Source organism: Thamnophis sirtalis, unplaced genomic scaffold, assembly GCF_051295495.1.
Source record: "Thamnophis sirtalis isolate CommonGarterSnake01/CBP01778 unplaced genomic scaffold, rThaSir2_p1.2 scaffold_5, whole genome shotgun sequence".
NCBI lineage: Eukaryota > Metazoa > Chordata > Lepidosauria > Squamata > Natricidae > Thamnophis > Thamnophis sirtalis.
Window position 1 is genome coordinate 57,582,656 of NW_028261385.1, and position 27,072 is coordinate 57,609,727.

General features: G+C 38.7%; 1 protein-coding gene across 1 annotated transcript; it reads right to left on the bottom strand.

The window, feature by feature from the left end:
* Nucleotides 1–1,299: 1,299 nt before the first annotated feature.
* Nucleotides 1,300–26,991, bottom strand: ALDH7A1 (aldehyde dehydrogenase 7 family member A1). Its single transcript, XM_087715867.1, has 18 exons — nucleotides 26,748–26,991; nucleotides 25,936–25,989; nucleotides 25,497–25,562; nucleotides 24,032–24,112; nucleotides 23,045–23,168; nucleotides 21,455–21,587; nucleotides 18,925–18,969; nucleotides 17,840–17,917; nucleotides 15,741–15,838; nucleotides 13,397–13,438; nucleotides 11,958–12,052; nucleotides 9,480–9,564; nucleotides 8,371–8,477; nucleotides 7,125–7,241; nucleotides 6,572–6,669; nucleotides 5,383–5,456; nucleotides 3,492–3,567; nucleotides 1,300–1,746 (listed from the first exon to the last, which is right to left on the bottom strand). The coding sequence occupies exons 1-18, from the start codon at nucleotides 26,949–26,951 to the stop codon at nucleotides 1,692–1,694; spliced, it is 1,632 nt and encodes a 543-aa protein (XP_087571993.1). The 5' UTR covers nucleotides 26,952–26,991; the 3' UTR covers nucleotides 1,300–1,691.
* Nucleotides 26,992–27,072: the final 81 nt, after the last annotated feature.

Here is a 27,072-nt window from a genome sequence, read left to right on the forward strand (position 1 = left end):
TTCCACGGTGAACCTGCAATATGTCAAGTGACAGCTGTTCTCCTGTAATTTTGGATATTTGTTTTTATGTTTTTTCTTTCATTTATGTTTGAATGTTTTATGGTTTTTATTATTATGCTTTGTACATTTCCCTGAGTTTGGTGAGATGGATGGGTATATTATTTTGCAGGATAGCATACAAAACATAATACATGTATATATAAACATAATACATAATACATCTTATAATCTTACAATCAAGATCAAAAATTGTTAGAGATTGCTAGATTATGTGCTTTAGCAATCTTCTCACTCACATACATAAAAAAAATCATATATATGATTGTAAATAGCCCTACTTCATTCATATTTTTTTCAGTGTTCATTTAAACTTTTTAAACATAATTTTAAAAATAGGGTTTGGGAAATAAGCTTTTGCTTGGTTGAAAGAGGCAGCTAAATCACCCTTCTAAGCTTTCTGTAATGCAGTGTAGCTCTCTGAGAGCAATACTTTGATTCTAGTACCTGAATGAATAATAGAAACATTTTGAGGAATCGTCAAAAGCTTCCAAAAAGCTCAAGGAATTTTTGTATAACAAGAACAAAGCTATCGCACTGATTGTTTCAACTTAGCCCTAAAGGAGAATATGTCACTGTTTGTTTAAGACTGTTTACGCAGCTCTGCTCCACCTGCCAGTTCTGTTTCAAGGTGAAGGAAGGTGGCTTCATTCCACAAATCAGACTATCCCTTCCTAAGCTGGTGCCCTCCAGATGTAAAGCTAAAGGTTCCCCTCGCACATATGTGCTAGTCATTCCCGACTCAAGGGGGCAGTGCTCATCTCCATTTCAAAGCCGAAGAGCCAGTGCTGTCTGAAGACATCTCCATGGTCATGAAGCCAGCATGGCTAAATGCCAAAGGCACACAGAACTCTGTTACCTTCCCACCAAAGGTGGTCCTTATTTTTCTACTTTTACTTTTAACATGCTTTCAAACTGCTAGATTGGCAGAAGCTGGGATGCTTAATGTGAGCTCACACCGTTACACGGCGCTAGGGATTCGAACAGTCGAACTGCCAACCTTTCTGATCGACAAGCTTAGTGTCTTAGCCATTGAGCCATTGTGTCCCTTACAAGATATACCGGACCACAATCTCTATCATACCAGCCATGCCAGTTGCATGAATTGCAACACTAGGTTGAGAATTCTACTCTAAGACTAATCCTTTCTAACATAGGGGAAGATTTTATTTGAAGGAAGATACCATGGTTTTCCAAAAACAGAGAACATTTTACATAAATAAATAAACTGGTACTCCATAATAACAAGAGTTTTATAAAGTTTATTTAAGCAGTGAAGCCAGTATCATATAAATTATTTCCAAACACATTGACTGCCATTGCACTGCCAATGTGGCAAAAAGAGGATTTTAGAATTTGTGCAGCTCATAATCCAAATTTTGTAGCTCATAATTCAAATTCTACTTCACTGCCAAACTCTTCATCTGCCCTCCACTGCACAGAATCAAAGTCTGGGCACATGATTAACATAATTGGCGTACATAACATGATTTGAATTTTCTGGATGAAACTAGTGCAGCAGTTACAAACACCCTTGATGCTTGATATTTCAGGTAGCCGTTGTCTGCAGATTTGAAATCAATGTTTGGTTTCTTACTGCAAGGTTCACCAAAGTTAATGTTTTCACCTGCCTCTTAATTAAATTTGATTCCTTGAGCAAGAGGCAAATCTTTGCTGTAATTAATTGTGCTGAAAGATAAAAGAAAAAACTTAAAATATGCAGATTTTAGTGAAAGTCTATCTAGACAAAACTAAATGTGTATCTAGCTCAACATAGAGTTTCTTGAATAACCAGTCAGGTCAAAAGACATTTTCAGAGTTGAGAACATGGTTTCATGTTCTCAAGCAGTGGTGGGTTCTGGATTCCGTTCCAACCAGTACGGTTGGAACAGCCCCGGCATCACCCACATGCACGTGTGCTGTGTGCACATGCATCGTACTTGTCTGCAATGCTTCTGCAAGCCTCCGTGATGTCCCAGCTGCTCGGCGGAGCGTCGCACAGGCACCATACGCACCATGCATGGAAGCGCCAAAAGGTTAAAGCACATGTAAGGAGCGAGGGCGGGCGAGTGGCCCTCCGGAGCACCATACCGTAACAGTATCTGGTGCTCTGGGCTGGCTCCGATACGCCCATACCGGGGTGTACAGCCTGCAACCCACCACTGTTCTCAAGGCAGTATGCAGCTTTACTAAGGAAGTTTTTTTATTCATTACCATGTACCACTTTATTTTTTTAGATTGATTCATTTTTAGATTTTATTAATTTTAAAAAATAACTCAAGGTGACAAACATATCTAATACTCCTTCCTTCTCCTATTTCCCTCACAACAACCCTCTAAAGTGAGTTGGATTCAGAGAAAGTGGCTGACCAAAAGTTACCCCGCTGGTTTTCATGGTTAAAGTGGTACTAGAATTCAGTCTACTGGTTCTAAGCATTACATCAAACTCGCTCTTTTTAACTGTAATGTTTCTTTTTAATTCAAAACAGGTACATAGTATCTAATATATTTAACAATGCAAATAAATATTAAAATGGCAGTATGTAAAGAATTAGAATGAACATATAGGAATAATTCTCTTCTATGCCCCAAAACCAGTTACTGCCATCTTCCATGTTCTAAATACAGGTTAAAACTGCTTTCTCCATAAACAAACAAAATTTTGTCATCACAGCAGCAATTTTACTCTCACCTCAGTAAGTGTTTGCCATGGTCTTTTAAATATGACCTAGAAACATTTCATCAACCTCACAAATAGTATTATGCTTGACTCTCCTTAAATCTCTTTGCAGTTTCCTCATAAAATCTCGCATGCCATCAGATATAAAACATAAAATCCTCTAAAATGCAGTTTTTAGTATGTACATATTTATATTTATTCTGAGTTCATATATACCATTATGACTAAGGTCAAATTATTAAAATTCTTAGCAGAGTATGCTAGTCTCCTCTGCAAGAAAATTAGCTGAATAAGCATAGTTTGCTGCAAATCCTACATTTAAAACTACTGCATCGCCTTAAATGTGCCTCTAGAGGAGAGAGACACAAAAGGAGGTCAACCTTAAATTTTGAGGGACATGCTTAGTAGCCAAAAATTGTCAGGGTCCAAATAAAAACTAAATTTGATTTGATTCATTTTTACAATTAAATGGAATGTCATCTAAATTAATAAAATTCATGTATTAAGATAATTTCTTGTGCACTTAATATTTTCTCCCTTCTTTCACATTATTTTTTTTAACATTTTCTAAGGGGATCCTACATTCCTGCCCTTTTAAAAGTTTCTCTGCTCAACTTTAGAGTGATTAGGAGAGCATTTACACCCCAAGCATCATCAATCTGATACCCTGGATGTAGGCCTGGGAAATTACAAAGGTATCTGGAGGAAATTATGGAAAAATAGTTTATGTGTTCATAAACTCTTCAGAACTTACCAGGTAGATCGCCTCATATACTGTTTCCATGAATCGCTACCAGATTCCCTTCCACCACCTGTGTGCTTATTACCTCCTAGAAGAGGAAAGAGTAGAAATTGTATTTCTAAAACCAAGCAGTGCTACTTTGCATTTCTAGGTCTCATAAAAATAAAACATTTTCATAGAATGTTGAAGTTCCCTTCTGTGCATTGGGGGGGGGGGGGGGAGAGGACCAATTCCAGTACTACCCTGGAGAAAAAAAGCTTGGATTACGGGTGAAGGGGGGGGGACTCTGGTGCTGGAGTCCAATTTCTGTGGACTGGCTCCAAACATTCCATGCTGTAAATGATTTGTGCCAAATTTCTGTTTGAATTTCAGATCAGACTTTTTTCAGAACCAGAGGGAGGTTTGCAACCTTCCCTACTGGCTTTCCCACTGACTTTCCAAAGAAGTCACAAGGGAAGACCCCAGAATTGTTGGGTGCTTGATAGTCTATCATTAAATGTGAATTAGTTGCCAAGCACAATCACAAGACTGTGGAGACTCTGCAACAGTCTCTGCAACTTCAGGCATGTGTCTCAAGTCCTTTTGTATTTTTGATAGTCACTAAACAAATGGTTGTTAAACAAGAACAATCTGCAAATTCTTCAGCACAGATCACTTTCAGAATACATTTCCCCAAACATTCCAGAGTGTGTTCTCCAATATACCTGACATCTATCCAAGTTAAACAACAGATTAAATATATATTTAGCCCAAGTTCCAAACTAGTTCATTAAATCTCATGAAATGTCAGCATTTGTATATGAGATCTTAAGAGACAGGGAACTGGGAGACACTTGCATTATCACATGAGGCCATAAAGTAGTATCCAACTCTTGAAAAAGTACCATATTTTTCGGAGCATAAGATGCACCTTTTCCCTCCTAAAAGAGAGTGGAAATTTGGGTGTGTCTTATACTCCAAATGTAGCTTTTTGGAAGCTTTTTTTCAGCCCTAATGAGGTGCTAACAATCTGTTTCAGGCAAAGCAGGGAAGATTGCTTCACTCTTTAGCACCTCATTAGGGCTAAAAAAAAAAGCTATGAATATTTTTACTGCAGGATACTGTTGGAAAAATTTCCCAGGTTCGTTCAAGATGGGAGAAGCCCATGATGAAAGATTTGAAGACTGCCTTAAGAGGTACTTCTTTTGTCCAGTTTCTATTTTTGGGAAATAATCCTCTCAAAGACAAGGCAGAGATTTCCTGTGACTTTGTGATTTCTATTCTTTTGGGGATAATCCCTTCAAGGGCAAGGCAGGAATTTTTCCTATCTAAGTTTTCTCAATGGTTTCATTCAGGCAAGCACTGGGCTGGTTTGTTAATTCAGCTTTGTTACTTTTTACAAGGTGTTAAGTGCTTTTGGCTGAATGCTCAGACATCTAGTTAAGCTTATTAAGATTTTCCCCTGCTGTCTGGGGAAAGGAAAAAAAGTGGCAAAAAGTGTTTTATTATACTATTTTGTGTTTGCTTGCTTTTCTGGTGTTATGGGAATAAAAATGAATACCTGGTAGAAAGATTTCCCCCCCTCCCCTTATTTTCCTCCTCAAAAACTAAGGTGCATCTTATACTCCAAAGAATATGGTAATTGTTTCCAATCCTACTATCAAGGGAGAGAGTTGAGTGCAGAAGTGCAAATTGCCTACAAGAAAATCCAAGTGCAGATCTCTATTAACACACCAACAAAAATTAGTTTGTTCAGTCATTACTTAACACACCCTCTGCAGAGATAATGTTGCATATGAAGCCAATGTATCTCTGACTTCAATGCAATTGGAGAACAGAATTATCCTGCAACATTTACAAGCACTTGTTCTATGTATATAGGATTACAAAATTATGGAGATTTAGCTATATCTATACAACTTACCAAATGCACCTCCAATTTCAGCTCCACTGGTAGGAATATTGACATTAACAATTCCACAATCTGACCCCTTGGGCCTAGGGAGAAAGAAAAAAGATGCTTACTAAATGGTAATTAATATGAATTCCCTTGAAATTCTTAAACTTCATGAGAAGGAGGCCACATAAATGTATTTCAGCAAAGCATTAGAAATTACTAATATAATAAGCCATAGGCGGCATTATATTTTGCTAAAATTGCATCATATTCCCTCTGATATTTCTGAACAGTGTCAGCATGATGGAAAACAAGTTGGCACATGGCATCTTTGATAACAATAGCCAACTGGTCTTTTTAGTGGAAAAAGTCAGAGAATCACTGAACAGTCTTTCATAATAAATCCTTACATTGGTTTACAATCTAGATACAATCTATGTGAAACCTTATAGTGAAAAATAAATTTCATCAAATCAGAATACTATTTCTGGGTTATATTAAAATGTTTTCCATGACAGATCATCTCTGTCTATACTAATGTTTAAAATTTCTATACTTCTTTAAAAATCACAGGTGTATATGTAGATGTGTGTGTTTGTGTGTGTGTGTGTGTAAACAGATACCACATAGATACATTCTTATGTAACCTTCAAAGTTTTATTTTCTTTCAGGTCTGTTTATCACTTTTTAAAAGTGTGTATTCATTTCTATGCTTGCTAGTTTTTCTTTTGGCTTTTTAAAATTAATTTTTTTAAAAATATACAATGTGTTCCAAAACACATTGTATCAGGCCCTTTAGAACAGTTTCTTTATTGATTAATATTTGTTTTTACCTCAATATCACTGTGCGTAGGAAAGAAGTGTTCCTCAACTTTGGCAACTTTAAGATATATGGACTTCAATTCCCAGAATTCTGTGAAGTGCTCATTTCTTAAAGTTAGCAAGGTTGAGAAACACCACAAGAGAATAAAAGAAACACTACTTACTTATTTGTTTAGAAAGTTTAGAAGAAAATAAAATCAATTAAAACATTACATTTATTTATACAATTAAGTTATGTCTATGTTCTGTGGAATCTGTCTATAAAATTTAACTTTGGATGCACCATGTATATGAATAGTCTAAAATGAGGAGAAATAAAAATTCAACAACTAAGTTCTGTCATATTTTAAGAAGATTCATATTTTCCCACTTAAAGAAAAGGGAAAATTCATACCCTAGCCATCGGAATATTCTGCCCAAATCCTTAGTGAAGATGCTGCTGGACAAGCCTTGTTTCACATCATTGTTCCACCTGAAAACTTCTTCCTCTGTCTGGAAAAAGCAAAATAAATTTAAAAACCTACATGAATTTAGCACTAAATGTAACCACAAAATTAGGATGATAAACTAGAACATCTAAAACTTTTAACTATGTGCAAGACCTAGTGAAGTCACAAAAAGACTGAAGTGTGCCTCAAACTATTAAGCAAGCAGGATGTTATGATGAAATATTCATTTTTCTAGTGTTTGTTGTACTCATCACATTGGTCCCAGAATGGGGTGGCCTTATCATAGCACTGACCTCTCAATTTACCCTGTACAATGTCCTTGGATAATCCCAGAGGGTTGCCCCAATGATTCCTAAGCACTTGAGATATTTACTGTACATCCAAAACAGGAGAAAAACTCATGCAGCTACAATAACTTTCAGCACTATTATTGGAATCCTTTGGATTTCAAGTTGATATAACCTTGCTAGCATCTAACTAAAGAGCTGTTATACTTACCTTAAATTTAAGCACATAAAGAATAGGAGCAAATGTCTCTGTATGCACAATTGGAGAATTATGAGGAAGGCCAATCACAATGGTTGGTTCAACATAGTTTCCAGGACGCTCTATAACCTTAAATTTAAGAGAATGAAAAAAACCCACAGGTTTCAGCCAAATCAATCTCTATATATGAAAATATCTATTGAATAAAATTCATTCAACAGCTATATTTGCAAAACACAAACCATGCCTAAAACAGCAATACAACTTCAATTCTAAATATTGGTTTGTCAGAAATATGTTAGTGTAACTTCAGAAGTTATCCTCATTTAATTGCTCATATAAAGAGAGGCGATTTGCCTTTCTTTGGAAGTAGCTTCTTAAAGAAACAACTAGTAACAGCAATAGCAATAGCACATAGACTTGTATAGTGCTTCACCGTGCTTTACAGATCTCTTTAAGCATTTACAGAGTCAGTATATTTCCCCCAATAATCTGGGAACTCATTTTATTGATCTCCAGAGGATGGAAGGCTGAGTCAACCTTGAGCTGGTGAGACTCGAATTGCCAAACTGTAAGCAGCCAGCAGTTAGCAGAAGTAGCCTGCAGTACCGCATTGTAACCATTAGCAATAACCCTCATCATGTCAGATAAGATAGATTACTAATTATTAATAGGAAACCCTATGATATAAGATTGGAAAGTTACCCAACAAAGCTTTATCCTTTGGTCCTTCTCAGCCTCCTATAATTGGGCTTCGTACAGTCAAACCAAGTCACTGCTCTGTTTCATTTTTTTAGAAATCTATATCTACAAATATGAAGTCACTTTCAAGTCAAGTTAAACTTCATGGACACATCCGTTACTTTATCTTCATTTTGTAGTGGCAAAAGGCACTTCTTCATAGCAATGTATTTTTTAACTTTCTAGTCTTCCAGAAATTCCAGGTGTTCACTTATTCAAGTAGTAAAGAGGATGATTGTGCTCAAATTGACTACATTCAACTAAGTGCCACTTCTTGGATTGGTATTCTTCAAGCATGATAAAATGTACATTACTATAAGCTATATAAACATTATACAAAGATGAAATATATGTGGTTAAACTTTGTGAAACAAAATTTAAAGGTGAAGATTATTTATCAGGTGAAGGATAAAAGCACCAATAGTTTGAGGGGGTAGATAGTATTGATCAGAGCAACACATTCTTCGACACCACTGTTTTAAAGTTTTATTTTATAGGTGTAAATGAGAATAATCACCTTCCCGCCATAGACAACGGAGCCACCTTGCTGTTTGGCTACTTCCACTGCACCAAGAAACATCTTAACTGCTTCCTTTGTATGAAGAGGGCCATATAAGGTGTTTGCTGAAATTTTAAAAAAATGTCTAAGTGGAATCCACATAAAAATTTTAAGAATATAATGAGAAATCCATTAGATATATTTAAACAGTTCGTGGCTACAACTAGAACTGCTTGAAACAACTTTGTTATCTCAGTACATGGTTATTCATGTATATCATTCATTAATACTTGTATTTATTTAATTTATATTGCCACCAATTCGGCCATGGTGACTCAAGGTGGCTTACAGAATACAAAACCACATTTAAAACAATAAAAACTAACAAAAATAATCAAATAAATTAATATAGTACAATATAACAAAATCACACACACACCCCACTCCCCACCAACGACAGCAGATCACATGAGCCGTTTAATGGGCTCCATCCTGCTCTGGGTTCCTCAGGCCCGCTGGCAGAACCAGATCTTTAGCGCCTTCTGGAAGAGTATTAAAGTGGGGGCCATTCTAATCTCTGGAGGAATGATGTTCCAGAGAGAGGGAAACACCACAGAAAAGGTCCTTCTTCTGGGTCCCACCAGGTGTATCTCCCTCAGGGATGAAAGCTGCAACATTCCCTGCCTCCCCGCTCTGATGGGTCGGGTAGATGTGACTGGCAAAAGACGGTCCCTCAGATAACCTGGTTCCAAGCCATGAAGGGCTTTAAAGGACAACCAGCACCTTAAATTGCACCCGGAAGCAAACTGACCACTAATGCAGCTCCCGCAGAAGAGTCGATAGATGTGCACACCGGGGTCTGCATAAAACCATGCAGGTTGTTGCATTTTGCACCAACTGGAGCTTCTGGATTCTCTTCAAGGGCAGCCCCATGTAGAGAGTGTTGCAATAGTCAACTAGTAGCAGACTAAGACATGGGTGACATGGTACATCAGGGCATGGTTATAAAGAAAGGAAAGAGTTCTCTGGGGTGGCCTGAGCACAACACTAAAAACTACTGGAAAAGAAGTTAGATTTTAGCCAAGTACTATCACAGTCTATTTCCATAAACAAAATGAAACTCTTACCATCCCATGGATCTCCAATACGGACTTGAGCATATGCTTTCTTCAGTTTTTCCACCACTTCATCATGGATGCTTTCATGCAAAAACTAAGAAGAAAGTAATGAATATCACTGGCAATAACAGCACAACTTCAACATCCTGTGGAAAACTATGGTGTTGTCTGAAGATCATCCAGTTTTACTAGAGTCTAACTTTTGTAAAGCTATGGCAGTAATCTTTCTCCACTTTATGTGCCTACCTAAGCATTTTATTTCCAATTTGATAATTGGCAACTCAGAATAGAATTGGAAAGACATTTGAGAAGCAGCAGTAAAAGATACCACATTACTCCTTATATTTTTTCAAACCTGTGGTTAAATTGATACAAACGTTGTCTTATTTTGTTCTAAACTGAACAGGAAATAGGAGAGGAAATAAAAAAAACAAATATCTCCTTGGGAAAATATTGCAGTATATTTGCCGGGGTCATCAACAGTAGTATTCACAAATTCATAATTACTATCAAGGTTATGCAAAAAATATGAAGAGAATGAGTAAGAGATCTCTATCTATCTATCTATCTATCTATCTATCTATCTATCTATCTATCTATCTATCTATCTATCTATCTATCTATCTATCTATCTATCTATCTATCTACCGTATTTTCACGACCATAAGCCGCACTGAAAATCCTAAAATTTGATAAAAAACCGGCAGTGCGGCTTATAACCCGGTGCGCTTTATGTATGGAAAAAGATCGAAAATCTCTCCCTCCCGATTTGACGCTCAAACTTGAAGCACGAGGACGGCTGGGCTGAGCGCCCGTTTCCGAGCCCTCCCCCCCCGCTTGGTAGGAAGTCCAGATCGAAAGCCAAGCCTGCAGCTGGCTGGCTGGCCGGACTACCAGCCCCAGCAGCAGCCCCCGGCCAGTTGGGGTAGAGGAATACAAGCCCCATTAGCCCCAGCCCAGGCTTTCCCTCCACCCCTGCATTGACGCATCGTTCAACCGACCCATTTTCCCCCAGGGTTTTATTTGCCAGCGGAGCCCACCCACCAGACAGACCCTCGCCCCGTTTTCTCCCCCCACCCCACCCAATCCGGGTTAGAGGTGTCGTGCGAACGCGTCTCTCGGGACGCGCCCCCCTCCAATTCGGGTTCAAAGCATCGCGCGGATGCGGGAAGCCTCCTGCTTTCTCTATTCTTTCTCCCTCCCTCTTTCTCTTTCTCTCTTTTCCTCTCTGCCGTCTTTCCCGGACCGGGTCTGCTGGCGGGGGGGGAGGGCTGGGAGGGGCTGATGGATCCAGTACCTGCCTGAAAAGAGATAGAAGGGGGGGGGGGACGCAAGCTTGGAAGCCACCAGACCTTAGTTGATTAGGAGCGGCAGGATTCCCCCCCCTGCCGGGCCCCCCCCGCCTCTGTATTGCAGAAGGGACGAACGGTGTCCCCCCCTTATTATTTTTTTACCAAGCTCTCAGGGTGGAGCGGCGAACGAGGCAGCCCGTAAGAGCATGTTCGGAGCCAGAAATCCGGTTACTGTGCCAGCCGACATTGGCCGTGGTCTCTCTCTCTCTCCCTCCCCCCCCTCAAGCTTCTATGCCCCGCCGCTTGATCGTTCTTGCTTTGTAAGCAAAACGGTGGGGGGGGGAGCAGAACGAAAGGAGAGCCGGAGAGAGAGAATGGGGGGGAGAGAAAGAAAGAGAGAGAGAGAAGAGAAGAGATCAGCTCCTTTATAAAGACTGGATTGCCTTCCGTGCGGACGACGCTGTGCTCCAGGGGGCTGTTGATCACTTTCTGCCAGCTCTCCCGGATCAGCTTCTGATACGCGCTGGAAAGTCCGTCACGCTCCATTTTTCTCCCAGAGCTAAGTGCCAAAGGGGAGCAGAAGCGCCGTTTCGGGAGAAAGCTCCGCTCCCCGCTCAAAGGCTTGGGCTGCCCCCGGAGGAACAGGTGGCCCGGATCCGGATCCCCAAGCAAATAATAAATAAATCCACACGCGGGGCTTGACGGAGCTTTGAAAGCCGCTTTCTCGCCCGGAGCTTCCCTTCACATCTCTGGAACGGCTTGGCTCCTTTCTTTTTTTTTTTAGGGCGCCCCTTCGTTGGTGCGGCTTATAACCCGGTGCGCTTTATGTATGAAAAAAGTTTGAAAAATTAACGTTAACTGATACTGCGGCTTTTAACCCGGTGCGGCTTATGGTCGTGAAAATACGGTATCTATCTATCTATCCATCTATCTCTATCTATCCATCTATCTATCTATCTAACTCTATCTATCTATCTCTATCTATCTAACTCTATCTATCTATCTATCTATCTATCCATCCATCCATCCATCCATCCATCCATCCATCCATCCATCCATCCATCCATCCATCCATCCATCTATCTATCTATCTATCTATCTATCTATCTATCTATTATCTCTCTGTTTGCCTATTTATCATATCAGTCCATCAATCCAGATATCAAAATACAGAAAGATATTAAGAATTATTTACCAGCCTCCTAGCAGTTGTGCACCTCTGGCCTGCTGTACCCACAGCTGCAAAGAGGGCAGATGGGATGACCAGGTTGAGATCTGCATCTTCAAATGCTGCAAGGAACAGAAGCAGAATGTGATGGACCAATGCAAAATATAAGCAAAATAAATACCAACTACAAGGAATTAAACAACAACTACTGGTGAAAGTCTGTCAACAATTATTATTCTAAATATATCACAGGCATTTATAGCCAAAACAAAACATCTGCAAAGGTCAGTGATATAGACTTTATGAAACAAACTTTGTTTTGATTCAAGGAAGTCTTCTAGATCTGTACAGAGTTGGAAAGAACAACTTTTTTCCCTTTGATGATGATGAGAAAAATACAACAAAATATACAAAGCAGAAAGTTCTTAAAATTAGCAGCAGCAGAATGGAATTTTTAAAATTCCATGCATAATTCCTATTATCATCAGAACATTAAAGTTTTCAGTATAGTACCTTCCACTTATAGTAATATCAGTATCTGAAAATCTCAGCCCTTGGTTTCCATAACTTATTCAATTCAGGGACTAAATTCAGGGTTTTCTCTTATCTACAGGGCCAATACAATCAGGCCAGCCACAACACATTTAGTCTCCTCCCCCAACTTAATCTACTCTTCTGTTACAGAAGACAGTGCATGGTTCAATGGGGAATTCATGAATTCTGGCAGTCATAAAAGGGATACTGTTATCACCACTGATTCAGACAACTTGTAATTTGACTTTCTCCTATGACTTTTTCATATGACACAGAAAACATATGGAACTCAAAATGCCAGCAAGACCATCTGATGAAGCCCAAGGGGAGACAAGAAACACTTAGGACAGCAGGCAATCCCTGGGGTGGGGGGGAATATGAGAACAGTGAGCTTTGAGAAGAGGTGTTACTCAAAACCCCAGAAATTGAATGAATCAATTTAGTGAGTCAGAATAGATTTGCAGGCTAGCAATTCCATGATTGCCAAGGAAAAGTAGCAAGTTTAGGGCAGTCATTAGAGGCATTAACTGTCTTCTGCTGTATAAACCAAAGTGAAGATGAAAAAGAGAAAAAGGGCAGCTGATGACTAGAAATAAAAGGCACTTTGTGACTTATTATCTACCCACCTTATGCAGTGAGATTAGTAGATTATTGAACTGTGGGCCGGAATAAAGTATAAACAAATAATGAAGCAGAAAAAAAAATAGAGACAGTGAGAGTTGCCAGAAAAAAAATATATGCATATAATTCAAAAAGCATTCTCAGCACTCAAACTCAAGCATTAATAGTCCATTACCAAAACATTTTTGCATTTTAATCAACTATTCAAATGGACCATTAAAAAGCCTATATCTGGCCAATGTACAGTATTAGTTTCTGTACTTATTCAATGAACCAAGAATTAATCAAATTTAAATGGAAATATTAATTACCAATAATAGCATTGTTTCCACCAAGCTCCAACAGGCTTCGTCCTATTAAAATAAACAGTAAGTCATATTAATCTGGGCATTAACTAGCATTTATGCTAGCCCACCTCCCATCATCTCATCATAATTTTATCTAAAAAATGTGAATCCAAGAAATGAAAATGTTTAACAAAACATATACCACAATTGTTTCATTTACATAACCAAAAGAAACTCATTTTTGCTAGCCACTTACAAACAAACACTGCATATTAGCATTTCATCCTGATTTAGTGTTTTATATTTTGCTCTAATTCTCAACCATAGAAAAAATTAGAGTTTAAACAGTTTAAAATATGCTTTTGAATATGTTTCTTGACAGAGTCTTTGGTATAGAAATTGGGAGAACATTGGCACAAATGGCAAGTATTGAAAGGATTCATTCTTCATAAATACAGACAGATAGTCCTTCCATATATTTTTCATACAAACTGCTCTGAGAAATTTTCTTTTGCAATTGTGACTATTTGTAGCATAAACTCTAAGCTGCTTATTTTACTAATAATTAGAATAATTAGATTAATGCCTGCATTGGGAAGAACTGTAGCTTGCACTCTTACAATATTCTTTCAGACACATTACATTAACCCAGTTTTGTGAAAACTCTTTTCTTTTTATTGTTCCGTTTTTAGTAAGGGTACTATATGTGCAACTTGCTTTGTTATTTGAGCCTCAGTGGTAACATATAACATACAAGAGTTGCCAAAGAGCAGTATATGCTATCGCTGTGTGCCTTTGGGCTTGTACAATCTCCCACATACAAAGAAAGAGTTGTTTAAGATTCAATAAATCCACACGTTCTCACTACAATGTATCCAAGTGTACCTTACTGCAGTGTTTTTCAACCTTTTTTGTGCAAAGGCACACTTTTTTCATGAAAAAAGTCACGAGGCACACCACCATTAGAAAATGTTTAAAAAAATTAACTCTGTGCTTATATTGACTATATATAAAGTAATTCTCCCACGGCACACCTTACACTATGTCACGGCACACTAGTGTGCCACGGCACAGTGGTTGAAAAACACTGCCTTACTGGAAGCTACCTTAATCTTTCCTCTTCTTCTAATCCACTGGAGAGAGTGACTTTTAAAATAACTCCTCTATCCTCCATTGAGAAAAGGAACAGGAGTTTCAAGATAGGAGGCAGTGGAAAACATGGCTGCCATATTTCACCAATGGTCAACATATGGCAGGAAATAGGAATGAGAGAGTTTGGGGAGAGGGGGACAGGAAAAAATGTCATATTTCTTTCTATTAGGCACTTGTGGGTATAGTATTTCTTTCTGAGTGGCTTTGGATGCTGCCCCTGAAGGACGGCCTAGACAGTCCATCCTTAATCCTGGGTGTGTGTGTGAAAATTTACACCTCTCAGAGAGGGCCCGCAATTTGGGGGTCCTCCTGGACTCGCAGCTGACATTGGAACACCATCTGTTGGCTGTGACCAGGGGGGCCTTTGCCCAGGTTCGCCTGGTGCACCAATTGCGGCCCTATTTGGATCGGGAGGCACTTCAAACGGTTACTCACGCCCTTGTCACCTCAAGGCTGGATTATTGCAACGCGCTCTACATGGGGCTACCCTTGAAAACCGTTCGAAGACTGCAGCTAGTCCAGAATGCGGCCGCCTCACCTGTCCTCCGCGAGCTGCACTGGCTACCAATTGATCTCCGGACGCAATTCAAGGTGTTGGTTATTACCTTTAAAGCCCTACATGGCTTAGGGCCAGCTTACCTGCGAGACCGCCTACTGCCACATACCTCCCAGTGGCTTGTGAGATCCAACAGATTGGGCCTCCTTCAGATGCCGTCAGCCAGACAATGTCGGCTGGCAGCCCCCGGAGGAGAGCCTTCTCTGTGGCTGCTCTGACCCTTTGGAATGATCTACCCCCAGAGATCCGGATCTTACCCACTCTCATGGCCTTCAGGAAAGCTGTTAAAACCTGGCTATTCCGGCAGGCCTGGGGCTGTTGACCTCACTGTTGAGGTCCAGCCCTGATTAGAACGAATGCATGTGTTGTGATTTTAAATCTGTCTTTTTTTTATTATTTCTTTCTTCCTCTTTTTTTGTAAGCCGTCCGGAGTCCTTCGGGATTGGGTGGCATATAAATTTTATTAATAAATAAATAAATTCTTGGTAGGAAACCCATGTCTCTCCAAGAATGTTGAATTCAACAGTAATAGAAACAATGACTTTGAACAATAAGCCAATGCCATAATTTGTTAATACATCTGCAAACGAATTTGAAGCTGGTCATTTCTCTTTCATACATTAAAAGAAAATGACAAAAATTTTGAAATATTATACTCACCAAATCTCTCCTGGACTGTAAGAGCTACCTGCTTGCCCACACTGGTGCTGCCAGTGAAGGAAAGCAGATCAATTCGCTCATCTTTTGCCATTGCAGTGCTACACAAGACAATACAGAAATATTTTCAGTCATTAGTAGAAAAAGTAGAGCTAGACAGCAGTTCTTGTTAATTATCATTAAAATCTATTGCGATAACAACAATGGAATATCTGATAATGCTCTATTACACTCTTCATATCATTTTGCTCCATCATAAATGAGAATTCTTTCAAGAATGTTATTTATACAGCATGAATAGAATGGCAAATGCTTTAGTATTCTGCTCTATATGGCTCTGTATGGATGTTATGCATAGGAAGAGAGACTTACATTTGGTAAATAGAATGAGAAGACAACTACGGAAAGAAAGAAAAATGGAACTCTATTCATTCTCCCTATTCCACAAGCCTTTTCAGTAAGGCCATACAATGGTTTCCGTATCAAAAAGTTTTTTGTAGTGTCCTGGACCGTAAATTTTCCAGGTCCCTGCCTGTTATTAAAATGCTCACTGGATTTTATTTTCCAAACTGATTTTTAAAAATAACTCAATAGGAAGGCTTATATACTTCTATGTACTATATTGATTCCTATAAATAGAAGGCAATCTATATGGTACAATTCTCAACTACAAAGGCATGTCTCAATTTCTTCCCTGTTGTCTCGAAATTTCTAAAAAATAATTCAGCTTCAAGACAATGCCATATAAATTAATGGTACACCAAAGTTGCAGAAAAGCAAACAATCCATTTTATCCTTTATAAAATTGTATTGAGGGAGAAACAATTTGTCAATTCAGATTCATTTTCTTTTCAGTACAGCTACTTTTTCTAATCATTTTACCAGTGGCAGCACATTTAAACTGCAATTCTATGCTTGGAATTGCACCAATCTACAGTATGTCCACTGAAAATTGTTGTTTTCTTATATAACAGTGATTTAAGTGGCACTCTATATAACAATTCCCCTTTCTTAAATTCAGCCAACAATATGGAAGAAAAATGGAGCAAAGGAGGTAAGGAAATACATTATTATTTGAGGATAGAATTCATTTGGATTAATTAATTTGCTATGCTGTCCAATAATTTTCAAGGCTCTGAGCAATTTCTACCATTGATAGAATGCATCAATAACAAGTTTAAATAACAGTCATACAATATAACAGGACCCTCTGCTAAATGTTCCACTCAATAGGGTTGGTTAAACTTCATTGCCCCCAGCACTTTCCTGAAGAGCTGTCTTCACAACTGTGCAGCTTATTTATTTAGAGAATTTATATGGCCACCCACTAACTTTCAGTAACTCTAGGAGGTTTATAGACAATTGAGCAATTGCTCAATAGCCAATTTGCCCACCTAAAAAATATGGCATGGCCTTATTATCAGGACATGTCGTAGTTTCAGGGAAACACAGTAGTCCAACTGTAAAAAAGAGAATTGGATTTGCACCAAGTACTTGACAACCCCAGTTAATCACTGTGTGACTTTTAATATTCTGGCCATTGCCTACCTCTCTCTTCCCTCTTCATCCCTTCTACAAGAAAGCCATTTTTCTAAAAACACTACTATGACACCACAAATATTGAAAGTGGCACCCCTAAGTTTCAGAAATACAACAGCTATACTCTAGAAAACTCTAATAAATGGATAAGGTCCACAACGGAGAAGTGACACTGGACTCAGGCTTGCACCTCTCTGTCATTAAAAAAAAAAACTTTCCCAATGAGAGGAGCTTATTTAGACCAGTTCTGAATTGGATCCAACATATTTCAGGTTTGGGGGAACAGAATTGAAGACCTCTAAGCCTGTCCCTCTTCAACTTCCCAACTTCTGAAGGATCCACAGAGGCTGAAAAGAAGGCAAGAGAGAAGATCTGACCTTAACCTTTTTTCTTCCAGGTCAGAATCATATCTCCAACCTTTGTGCAGAAAACACTAGAAATCCAATGGACTGTGAATCACTATATCAAGAATTACAAGATTAGAAACAAACCAAATATAACATGATTTTGGTAGTCCTGGAAATTGTCTAAAATCTACATAATATTCAAAATGTTGTACCTACCCAATATCTGTTCCACCACAAGCCAGAGAGCAAATGGCACCAGGCAGCTTGTTTTTCTCTAGGACTTGTGCAATTATTCTAGTAATCAAAATAAGACAATCATTAATACAATCTTTCCAATGGGGAAAATAAAATTAGTTTGGATAGATATCTAATAAGATTTCACTTTTGACAATTTCATCTTGCAAGCGTATCTAGATGTTGTTGAATACAATTCTTTTTCATGAAAGAGAGAAGTGTTGCTTACTTAAGTGGTCCACCAATGTAGCGACCTGTTGTCCTTCTCTACCCTGACCTCCTGAGCTCTGGAGATCTTCAAAAGGTAAGTGAGTGATATGGTGACTGAGGTGAGGAGGACCATGTGAAAACCAATGGCATGGCAAAGCAGGCCCAGAGCAGGGGTGAAATTCAGCAGGTTCTGACAGGTTGTAGAGAAGCGGTAGCAGAAATTTTGAGTAGTTCGGAGAACTGGCAAATGGCACCTCTAGCTGGCCCTAGAGTAGGGTGAGAATTGAGATTTTGCAATATCCTTCTCCCAGGAGTGGGAAGGGAATGAGGATTTTGCAGTATCCTTCCCCTGGAGTGGGATGGGAACGGAGATTTTGCAGTATCCTTGCCCTATGCCCACCAAGCCACACCCACAGAACCGGTAGTAAAATTAATTGAATTTCATCACTGGCCCAAAGTTTGCAGGGACCCAGCAGGGAAGCATGGGGGGGGGGGGGGATAGGCAGAGTGTCAGTCTTAAGGGCAAATAATTGCTGCTGTATGTGTTTGTGTTGTAGCAGTCTAAACTTTGAAATTAGGTTGTAAGTAGCTTTGGGAGGGAAGCTGTCATAATTTTGAACAGTCGCTAAGTGACCATTCATAAGTTGATTACTACCTCTACTTCCCACATCACCTCACTGTAGAGATTTTAAGTCTGGAATGACTTCATGCATGCATGTGTACCGTTGGGTGTCCAGGCAGCCAACTCAGAAAAAGGGCAAAAAGGTGAAAAATCAAACAACTTCTTGAAGCGATACAGAAGACAGAATAAAATTGAAACTGCATGCAAGTCATATTAATAAAGGAAAGAAACTCACTTCGTAACAGCTACACTGGTGAGCGATGTTGTGGGTGCACCTTTCCTTTAGAAGGAATGGGGGGGGGGAGAGATAAATATTCTTAGACATAGAAATAATCTAAATTCACATGAATAATATATGGTATTTTAAGTCATATTGCTACGTTTATTAAGCACCAAAAACTACAGAAGGATGGGATAATTACCGGTCTAAAAAGTTTTTTTCTAAAAACTAAGCCTACTGAAATCATAAAGAGATTTCTATATGTCATAATCCAAGTTTTAAACAGCCAATCCCAATTCTAAGAATGCACCTCAGAAGCCCAGAGCAGGCAATGCAATTGAGTGTTGTGCTAAAGGGTTTGACAGAAAAGCAGTTTCAGAAAAATTATAATCTGAGTTATAGCAAAAGAAAAATTAATCACATGATTACCCTTTATCTCATACAATCTAGTAAAGAGTTATTGTTTCTATTTTTAGAATTATCTTGTTATGAATAAGGCTATTTTACCAACTTGTTTGGCCATTTGTTTCTAAAATCAATTAGCTATTCCCGTGCAGGAATTGTCAGGTTCACATACAATAAGAAGAAGAAAAAACCTCACCATGTGGTTACTACTCAGTATGTTGGTTCCCACTTTTGCAGCATTTACTTTTTCAACTCAATTACTTGAGCACAAATGCAGTTCACAAACTGCGTTTAAACTATCATATTTCACAATTTGGTAGTAGCGTAAATTGGGGTGGCTTTGTGCATTCACCAACCTGACGCAAAGCATGAGGATGGTTTGCTTGCTCCTTTAACAATGACCCAAACTGCAGTACCTCATGTATGGCAGGCATGGAAAGCTATTTTTGAAACCTGAACCACTAGAAATCTTGGGAAGTGCCTAATGATCAAGACTTAGCAATAGAAAAGATGGTGATTTGTGGTTATCTTGGCAGCATAGATGACAGGAGCTACACTATGCCAGCATGAAGTGATGGCAGGTTCTTTACCATGTCATGTAGAGAAACAAAGAAACAACAGGAATTCTTTACTGCAGTATTAACTCAGTAAGTAAAGGATCACTGTCTTATATCACATCCTTTTAAAGAAATGCCATCTAATATATATTAACATCTAATATGTTAACTAAAATATGAATGCTATAAATGAGATAAAATATCAATTAATTTCCTGAAGAAATACAGTTATTCTGTACAACTAGCAGTTGTAATAGCCAATGTTTTTGTACCATTTACAAATGGCACATAGCTACCAGTTATATATACAAGTGATCCTTGATTTACAATCAGTGGTTTTAAGTACCATTGGAAGTTACAACAGATCATAAATGGTGGCTTACGGTTCATCTTAAAGCAATCACCAGGCATTATAAACTGGTACCCCCCCCCCAATCATGTGATTGTGATATGTTTGGCCTCCTGTTTGCTCTTATGACTGATTGCCAAGTGTCCCACAATCACGTAATCACAATTTTGCAAACTTTTCTACTGCCTTCCCCAGAAAGTCAATAGGGAAGCTGTCAGAGAAACTTGCAAGCTGCTGCTGTTGCTGCCTACCAAAGGATTTCCCTTCCCCGGAAATCTTTCACTGGGCTTCAAAAATGAAAGTCGTTTTTCTTTCTTTCTCCAACCAAGCTCAGGAATTGCCTTCTGTGCACAGAGAGAAGAGGGATTCCATGCAGGCCTGGAGAAATGAAGCAGGGATTGCAAAGACCCAAACTTCATTTTCCTAGGCAAATGCATGAGTGAATGGGAGCTACCTGCCCTCCTTCAGCAGATAGCATCTTCCTTCCATCTGCTTAGTTACCAACACTTAAGGACTACAACTGAGGGAGCTGAGATTGAGCCAAGCAGTCAGACAGGTGTCTCACTTAACAATCGCTTTACTCAGTGACCAAGATTCCAATCCCAATTGTGGTTGTAAACAGAGGATTTCCTGTAAACCATCAATTTGGCAATGCATTACTTTGCTTCAAAGAAGCAAACTGGCATCCTAAGTATATTTTGGTACTCTTGACTACCTCTGAGTTGTACAGGCAATAATAGGTTCACTTGCTGAATAGTCCCTAGATTAGAGAACCTGCCTTATCCAGAATAGTGCAAACACACTTGAGGTAAAACTGGGCTCTGAATGTAAATGTGGCATCTGTATACATTGGCATTCAGCTGTGTAGGGTAGTTGTAGTTTTTTTGTGATGCTTAAATATTACTTGACTGAGAATATTAATCCCACTTTGAGCCCAAATTATCTCCTCTGCCACTAATAAATCTTCCTAGCTCTTTTTAAATTGAGACTTTCTACAGCACCTATTTGTCAAAAGAGCAGGAATAGGATTTTAATTTCCTTCCCCTTAGGAACCAAATTCCAGAGAAAAGAAATTCTTACTCTTCATCGTGCAGGTTTATTGCTTACTACATTGGCTTTATATCATTTTGAATTTTTGTTCTTTTCATTGTAGTCTATGTGCCCGAACATTTTTATAACGTGTAAAGTATGCCACCGAAAACACTCATCCTGAAATTAGGAAAAAATACCTTACCACAGGCAGACATTGCCACAGATGAGAGCAATTGCATTGTTCCAGCCATAAACCGCAACCGGAAAATTAAAGGCTGTGATGATGCCAACTAATCCCAAAGGGTTCCATTGTTCTATTAAGGCATGTCCGGGTCCTAAAAGCAAAAACAGGAGTTTTGTTTGGCAAATGCAGGCTTTTCTTTCTTTCTTTACTTATCTATCCCATTGTCCAAGGAGATCAGGCACATATATAAAAAGTATCCACACTTATTGTTACAACAACTCTTCTATTGTTAGGGTGAATTACTAAAATTGGCCCTAGATCAAGCAGCAAGTTTATATAAGTTAGTAGATAACAGTAGATAACCCTAGGATCAGACATTCCAAAGAAAGGCTCAATTCAATAGTCAGGCCAAACCTATTTGAATTTAAAATATGGTTTTCAAATATGGCACATCTTTTTATGGCAAATCCATTCTCAAGTTGAACTTTCTTCCCAAATAAACATACAGATAATTCTCAAGTTATTACCACTGTTCATGACTCTTCAAAATTACGAGAGCACTGAACAAAGGGATTTGTAATTGGTCCTCAAATTTCCAGCTGTTGCAGCACCACAGCAGACACATAAGCAAAATTCGAGTGTTTGGCAATCAGCTTGCACTTACTGGCTGTAGCATCCCACAATCATGTGATCGCCACCTGCCAGCTTCCCACAAGCAAAATCAATAGGAAAAAATGGCAAGGAAAGGACATAAGACTCTTGGATAAAACTCTTCCACTCTAGCCCTCATCTGCTTGCATGCACTGTGCCCTCTTTTCCTTCTTCACTCACATGCACCCTGCAGCCTTTCCTCAGCTTTCCTGGGGTCTCAGAAATGCACTTTGCTGCCTATTTTTCTGGTCTTCCTGTGCTTGCACATACCCCACACTGTTTTTCCACGGCCTACCTTTAATCACACATAACCTACACTATCTTTCTCTATCCTTCATGCACCTGTACTCAGTGTCCCTCCTGCACCTGTACTCACTTTCTCTATCCCATCCTGCACCTGAGCCGGGCCTCCCCACTTCCCTGGAACAGCCCCACTCTAAGTGGGATTCGATCACTTCCCACTTAATGACCCATACATCTGGGATTACGAAAACTATAGGAGGTGCTAGGCAATGCAGTCACAGGACATCCCATTTTATTCATGCAATTCCAATCCCAATCACAGTCGTAACTCAATGATTACAAGCATATAGAGATATATGCAACCTCACTGAAGATTTTTACTGGTACTACAGTGATTTTTTTTCCTTGTTTTCCCTCTCTCCCTGAAGCAGATCAGTGGAGAGGGATGAATATTTATATAGAGGTAGAAACTATTGTGTCATTTGTATTTCCTACAGACTGAAGAAAATCTGTAAATTATATATTTTGACCAAGTTTATGCAAAGCTGATGTAATGTCTGCTTGGGATAAGAAAGTATTTCAGGTTTTCCTGAAGCATATAAATCTAAAATATTACCTATGTCGAAAATCATTCAATATTCTATTACTGAGATTTTCTATGTCAAATTACTTTAATCCAGAAAAATTCTTATGCAGGCAAAAATGCAGGCTTACTTTCTGAAGGCAGCATGGGTCCACCAAACATCCGAGATAAACCAACAGCATAATCACAGATATCTACATATTCTTGGACTTCACCAACACCTTCAACAAAGATCTTCCCCATTTCTAATGATACCTAAAGGCATTAAAGAAAACATTAATCACATGGAACATGAATCCTTACAGTTTCCTTAGATCCTCCTTACACAATAGCATACTTTAAAGGAAGAAATCTGTCTTTTTCTATTTGTATAATTGCATTATCTATGCAACCAATCAATTGTTCACGCTGCTGTGATTGAAAGGTGTAAATGAAAATACCAATGCAATGGAATTGTGTGGATTTATCTAATGAGTCTAATTTATGAACACTCAGTTCTTGTGCTTTGTAATGCTGAATTTGGGGATAAACTAAAACACAAGAACTATTGATGCAAGAATAGCATTTTTGTGGTTGAACAAAACACAGGCACCCAAGGCCTTTTTTATCACTTTGTCCTATTAGTCAAGAAGACCGGAAAGTTTTTTTAAAAAAACACTGTTTTTGGATTGGTTAATAGGTGGATTGGTAATGAATGCTGACTTCTAGCTGCTACTCAAACAACAGAAATTTGGAATGATTAATTTTTGGGGGAAAAGTCCAATTATCCCACAAGAAATGACATGCTTAAATTATTTTAAATTCCTATTTTTACATTTTTATTCTGTCATAACAACCAATTTAGGAAGTTCAAAGGAATATTTCAAGCTGTTTTGTTTGGAGTGCAAAACATGCCTCCTTTTTTGGTATATTTCTAGCATTTACTGTCATCAACTTTAATCAATGCCTGCTAAAAGAAATCAAGTTTGTTGTTATATCAGTGTAATGGCATCTGTCAATGTTTAGAAATCTAATTGATTAAATTAGCAACGCACCCCAGAAGCAACACAACAAGAATTGCTGTCTGCATTTCTTTTTACTAATTTAGAAATTATATCAATTCAAAGGCAAAAACTTACCAAATTTCCCAAAACTTTGATTTTGTCTCTTAAGGCATCTCCAATCTGTCTCACTATTTCTCCTCGTTTAGGTGCAGGAACCTATAAAAAGAAAGCAAAGAAAAATTATGTGCTTAAGTCTAGTCTTTCAGAATCCCGCATACTTTGCCAAACTCATACAAAATTCATACAAAAAAGTGACTCACAACCAGTCTTTAAAATTACAACCATTGCAACACCCCCATACTGGCATGATTGCAATTCAGGTGCTTGGCAAGTAGCTTGCATTTACAATGTTTGAGCATCTTGAAGTCACATAACTTCAATTTGCAACTTTCCCAGCTGGCTTCTCCTAAACAAAGTTGGATTCATTTAATTATCATATGATTCACTTATTAACTATCAGATTTGTATAATGACTGATGTGATTCACTTAACAACCATGGGAAAAATGGTAATAAAATCAAATGTCACATTTCTAGAAGCTTAATGACTGCATTTTTAGTAACGAAAATTCCGGTACCAATTGTGGTCACAAGCCAAGGACTACCTGTACACTTTTTGAAATAAATATAGCAACAGTAGCACTTATATACCACTTCACAGTGCTTTACAGCCCTCTCTAAGCAGTTTAAGAGTCAGCATATTGCCCCCAACAATCTAGGTCATTTTACCAACCTCGGGAGGATGGAAGGCTGAGTCAACTTTGAGCCTGGTGAGATTTGAACTGCCAAATTGCAGGCAGTCGACAAGCAGCAGAAGTAGCCTGCAGTACTGCATTCTACCCACTACACCACCTCAGCCCATATAGTATTTTTAAATGCCATCAAGTTACTTGAACCAGAAGAATGGAAGTTAGCGAAATTTGGTCATATTCCAACATTTATTTTGGTTAATATATCATACATTGTTTAAGTGGAAGTAAGTTCTATGAAATATACTTGAACTTACTCTCAAGTGAACCTGAATGAATAGGATCAGATTTTAAAAGTGTATAGGAAAAAACACTAGTTGATACTAGTTGACAAAATAAATTTAAGTTATTCCTCTTTCTATAGAAATTTGTATTGGTTGACAGGTTTCATATCATGTAGAATATTTGAAGAAGATCTTAAAAAATACAGACTTTAGAGTCCCTATCAAAACCATTCCTAGCATTCAAGATGCAGCCACTTAATCTAATTTGAATATGATCCCATTAAGGATATGGTTACTGTTTTTTATACTTGGCACCTTTGCTGGCTGGAAAATTCTGGGAGTTGAATTTCACAAATCTTAAATGTTGTCAAGTTTGAACACTGAATTAGAGTATTTCTAAATACATTTCAGGTAAAACTTCAAATTGTTGTTTTAATTTTATTTATTTCAAAAATGCGTGAGGCACTTTCTATGATAAATCTCTCCTGATTGGCTTAGGAGTCATACCTACTGAAAAATAATTTTTCCCCAGATACAATTAAGGAAAATATAAAGAGATTTAACTCACCTCTGCCCATATTTGCCAAGCTTCTTTAGCTTTTGTTATTGTTTCTTCATAGTCTTCCAAATTTGCCTGAAATCAAACAGTAAAAAGTGCTGCAATGGACACAGTGATAACATAAGACTCAGCTTGTAATAAGTCAATGGAGAATTGGAAAGTAAACAGATGTGTTCATAAAGTCATCTATAATCAAGTTTAGTTTGAGGGTTTTATTGTTATTAAAACACTGATTAGCCCTATTTCTACAGAAAATCTGCATCCAGTAAGGGGGGGAGGGAGGGGGGAAGATAACCTGTAATATTTTCTACTTACATTGCTTTTAGCTAGTCTGCATTTCTTACCCATCTCATGAACTTTCTTAATACACCAGCCTTGAAATCTGCTTATTTTTCCCCCTAATGATGCATTTTATTAAAGAGTCAAATACATATTTAAAAAATCTTACCTGGCGAACTTTAGCTATGGGCTGATTATTTGCAGGACAGTAGGTTGTCACAACCTAGAGAAAAAAAAACATTTCAGTCCCATTTAGTAACCATCCCTATAATCCTAAACCTCATGGTCAAAAGCTGAATTGAATAAGTTTATAGGCCGCCCTTTTCCCTGAGGGGACTCAGGGCGGCTAACAACTTATAGGGGTGGGGATACAGACAGTAACATATAACATAACACATAGCCCCAATACCCGTAAGATCACCAGCCCATGGAAGTGTACCTAAGTGTGACACAGGTGATTCAACCTGGCTATCTTCATAAAGTCAAGTTATGGAGAAATATTAGGAGGAGAGTAAGTCAGAAAACTATACGGTCTGCAATGTTTTAGGTCTATCTGCTGGTAAAAGTAGCAAAAGAGGGAAGGAGCCAAAAGAAACTGCAGGATTGAAAGACACGCATTCTCTTTCTGAGCCAAGATAAATGAATGGTGAAACCGGGACTGGTCTCTTTCTGCCAATTCTAATATGAGACGTGAGTAGTTACTTAAAATACTTGTATCTTTTCATGTCTTTTTATGTACACTGAGAGCATATGGGCCAAGACAAAGTCCTTGTGTGTTCAATCACACTTGACCAATAAAGGATTCTATTCTATTCTATTCTAAAATGCGAAGGAAAAAAACCATGAGAAATTCAAAACCGCAGGCGCGACGCACGTCTCAAAGAACTGGAGAAACAACTTCAAAAAGCGCCCGCAGGACATTCCTCGTTAGCTTTTACGGCTGTCCATCAAAGTGGCTCCCACCCCGCCTTGCAAGCCTACCTCTCCTCTTCCTCCCCAGGAGCCATTGTAAACTCCCTCGTTTTCTTCTCGAAGCCCCAATTCTTTCAGCCACGCGTACTGGGCTTGGTTGATCAGCAAGGTGGACATGAAGGCGACCGGTCTATTGCAAGAAGCTGTGAAGGAGAGGCTCTTCCTTAGCAGAGCACGCCTGGCGAGCAACGAAAGTCCAACTTGCAGCAGCATAGCGAGAAAAGGGCCGTGGCACCTTTAAATCACCCATAGGCCAAAGAGGCGTCCGTCAAGAACCCACCCCCAAACGCAGAGCCCGGATTGGCGAAGGCAAAACGCTCAGTCCACCCTTGCC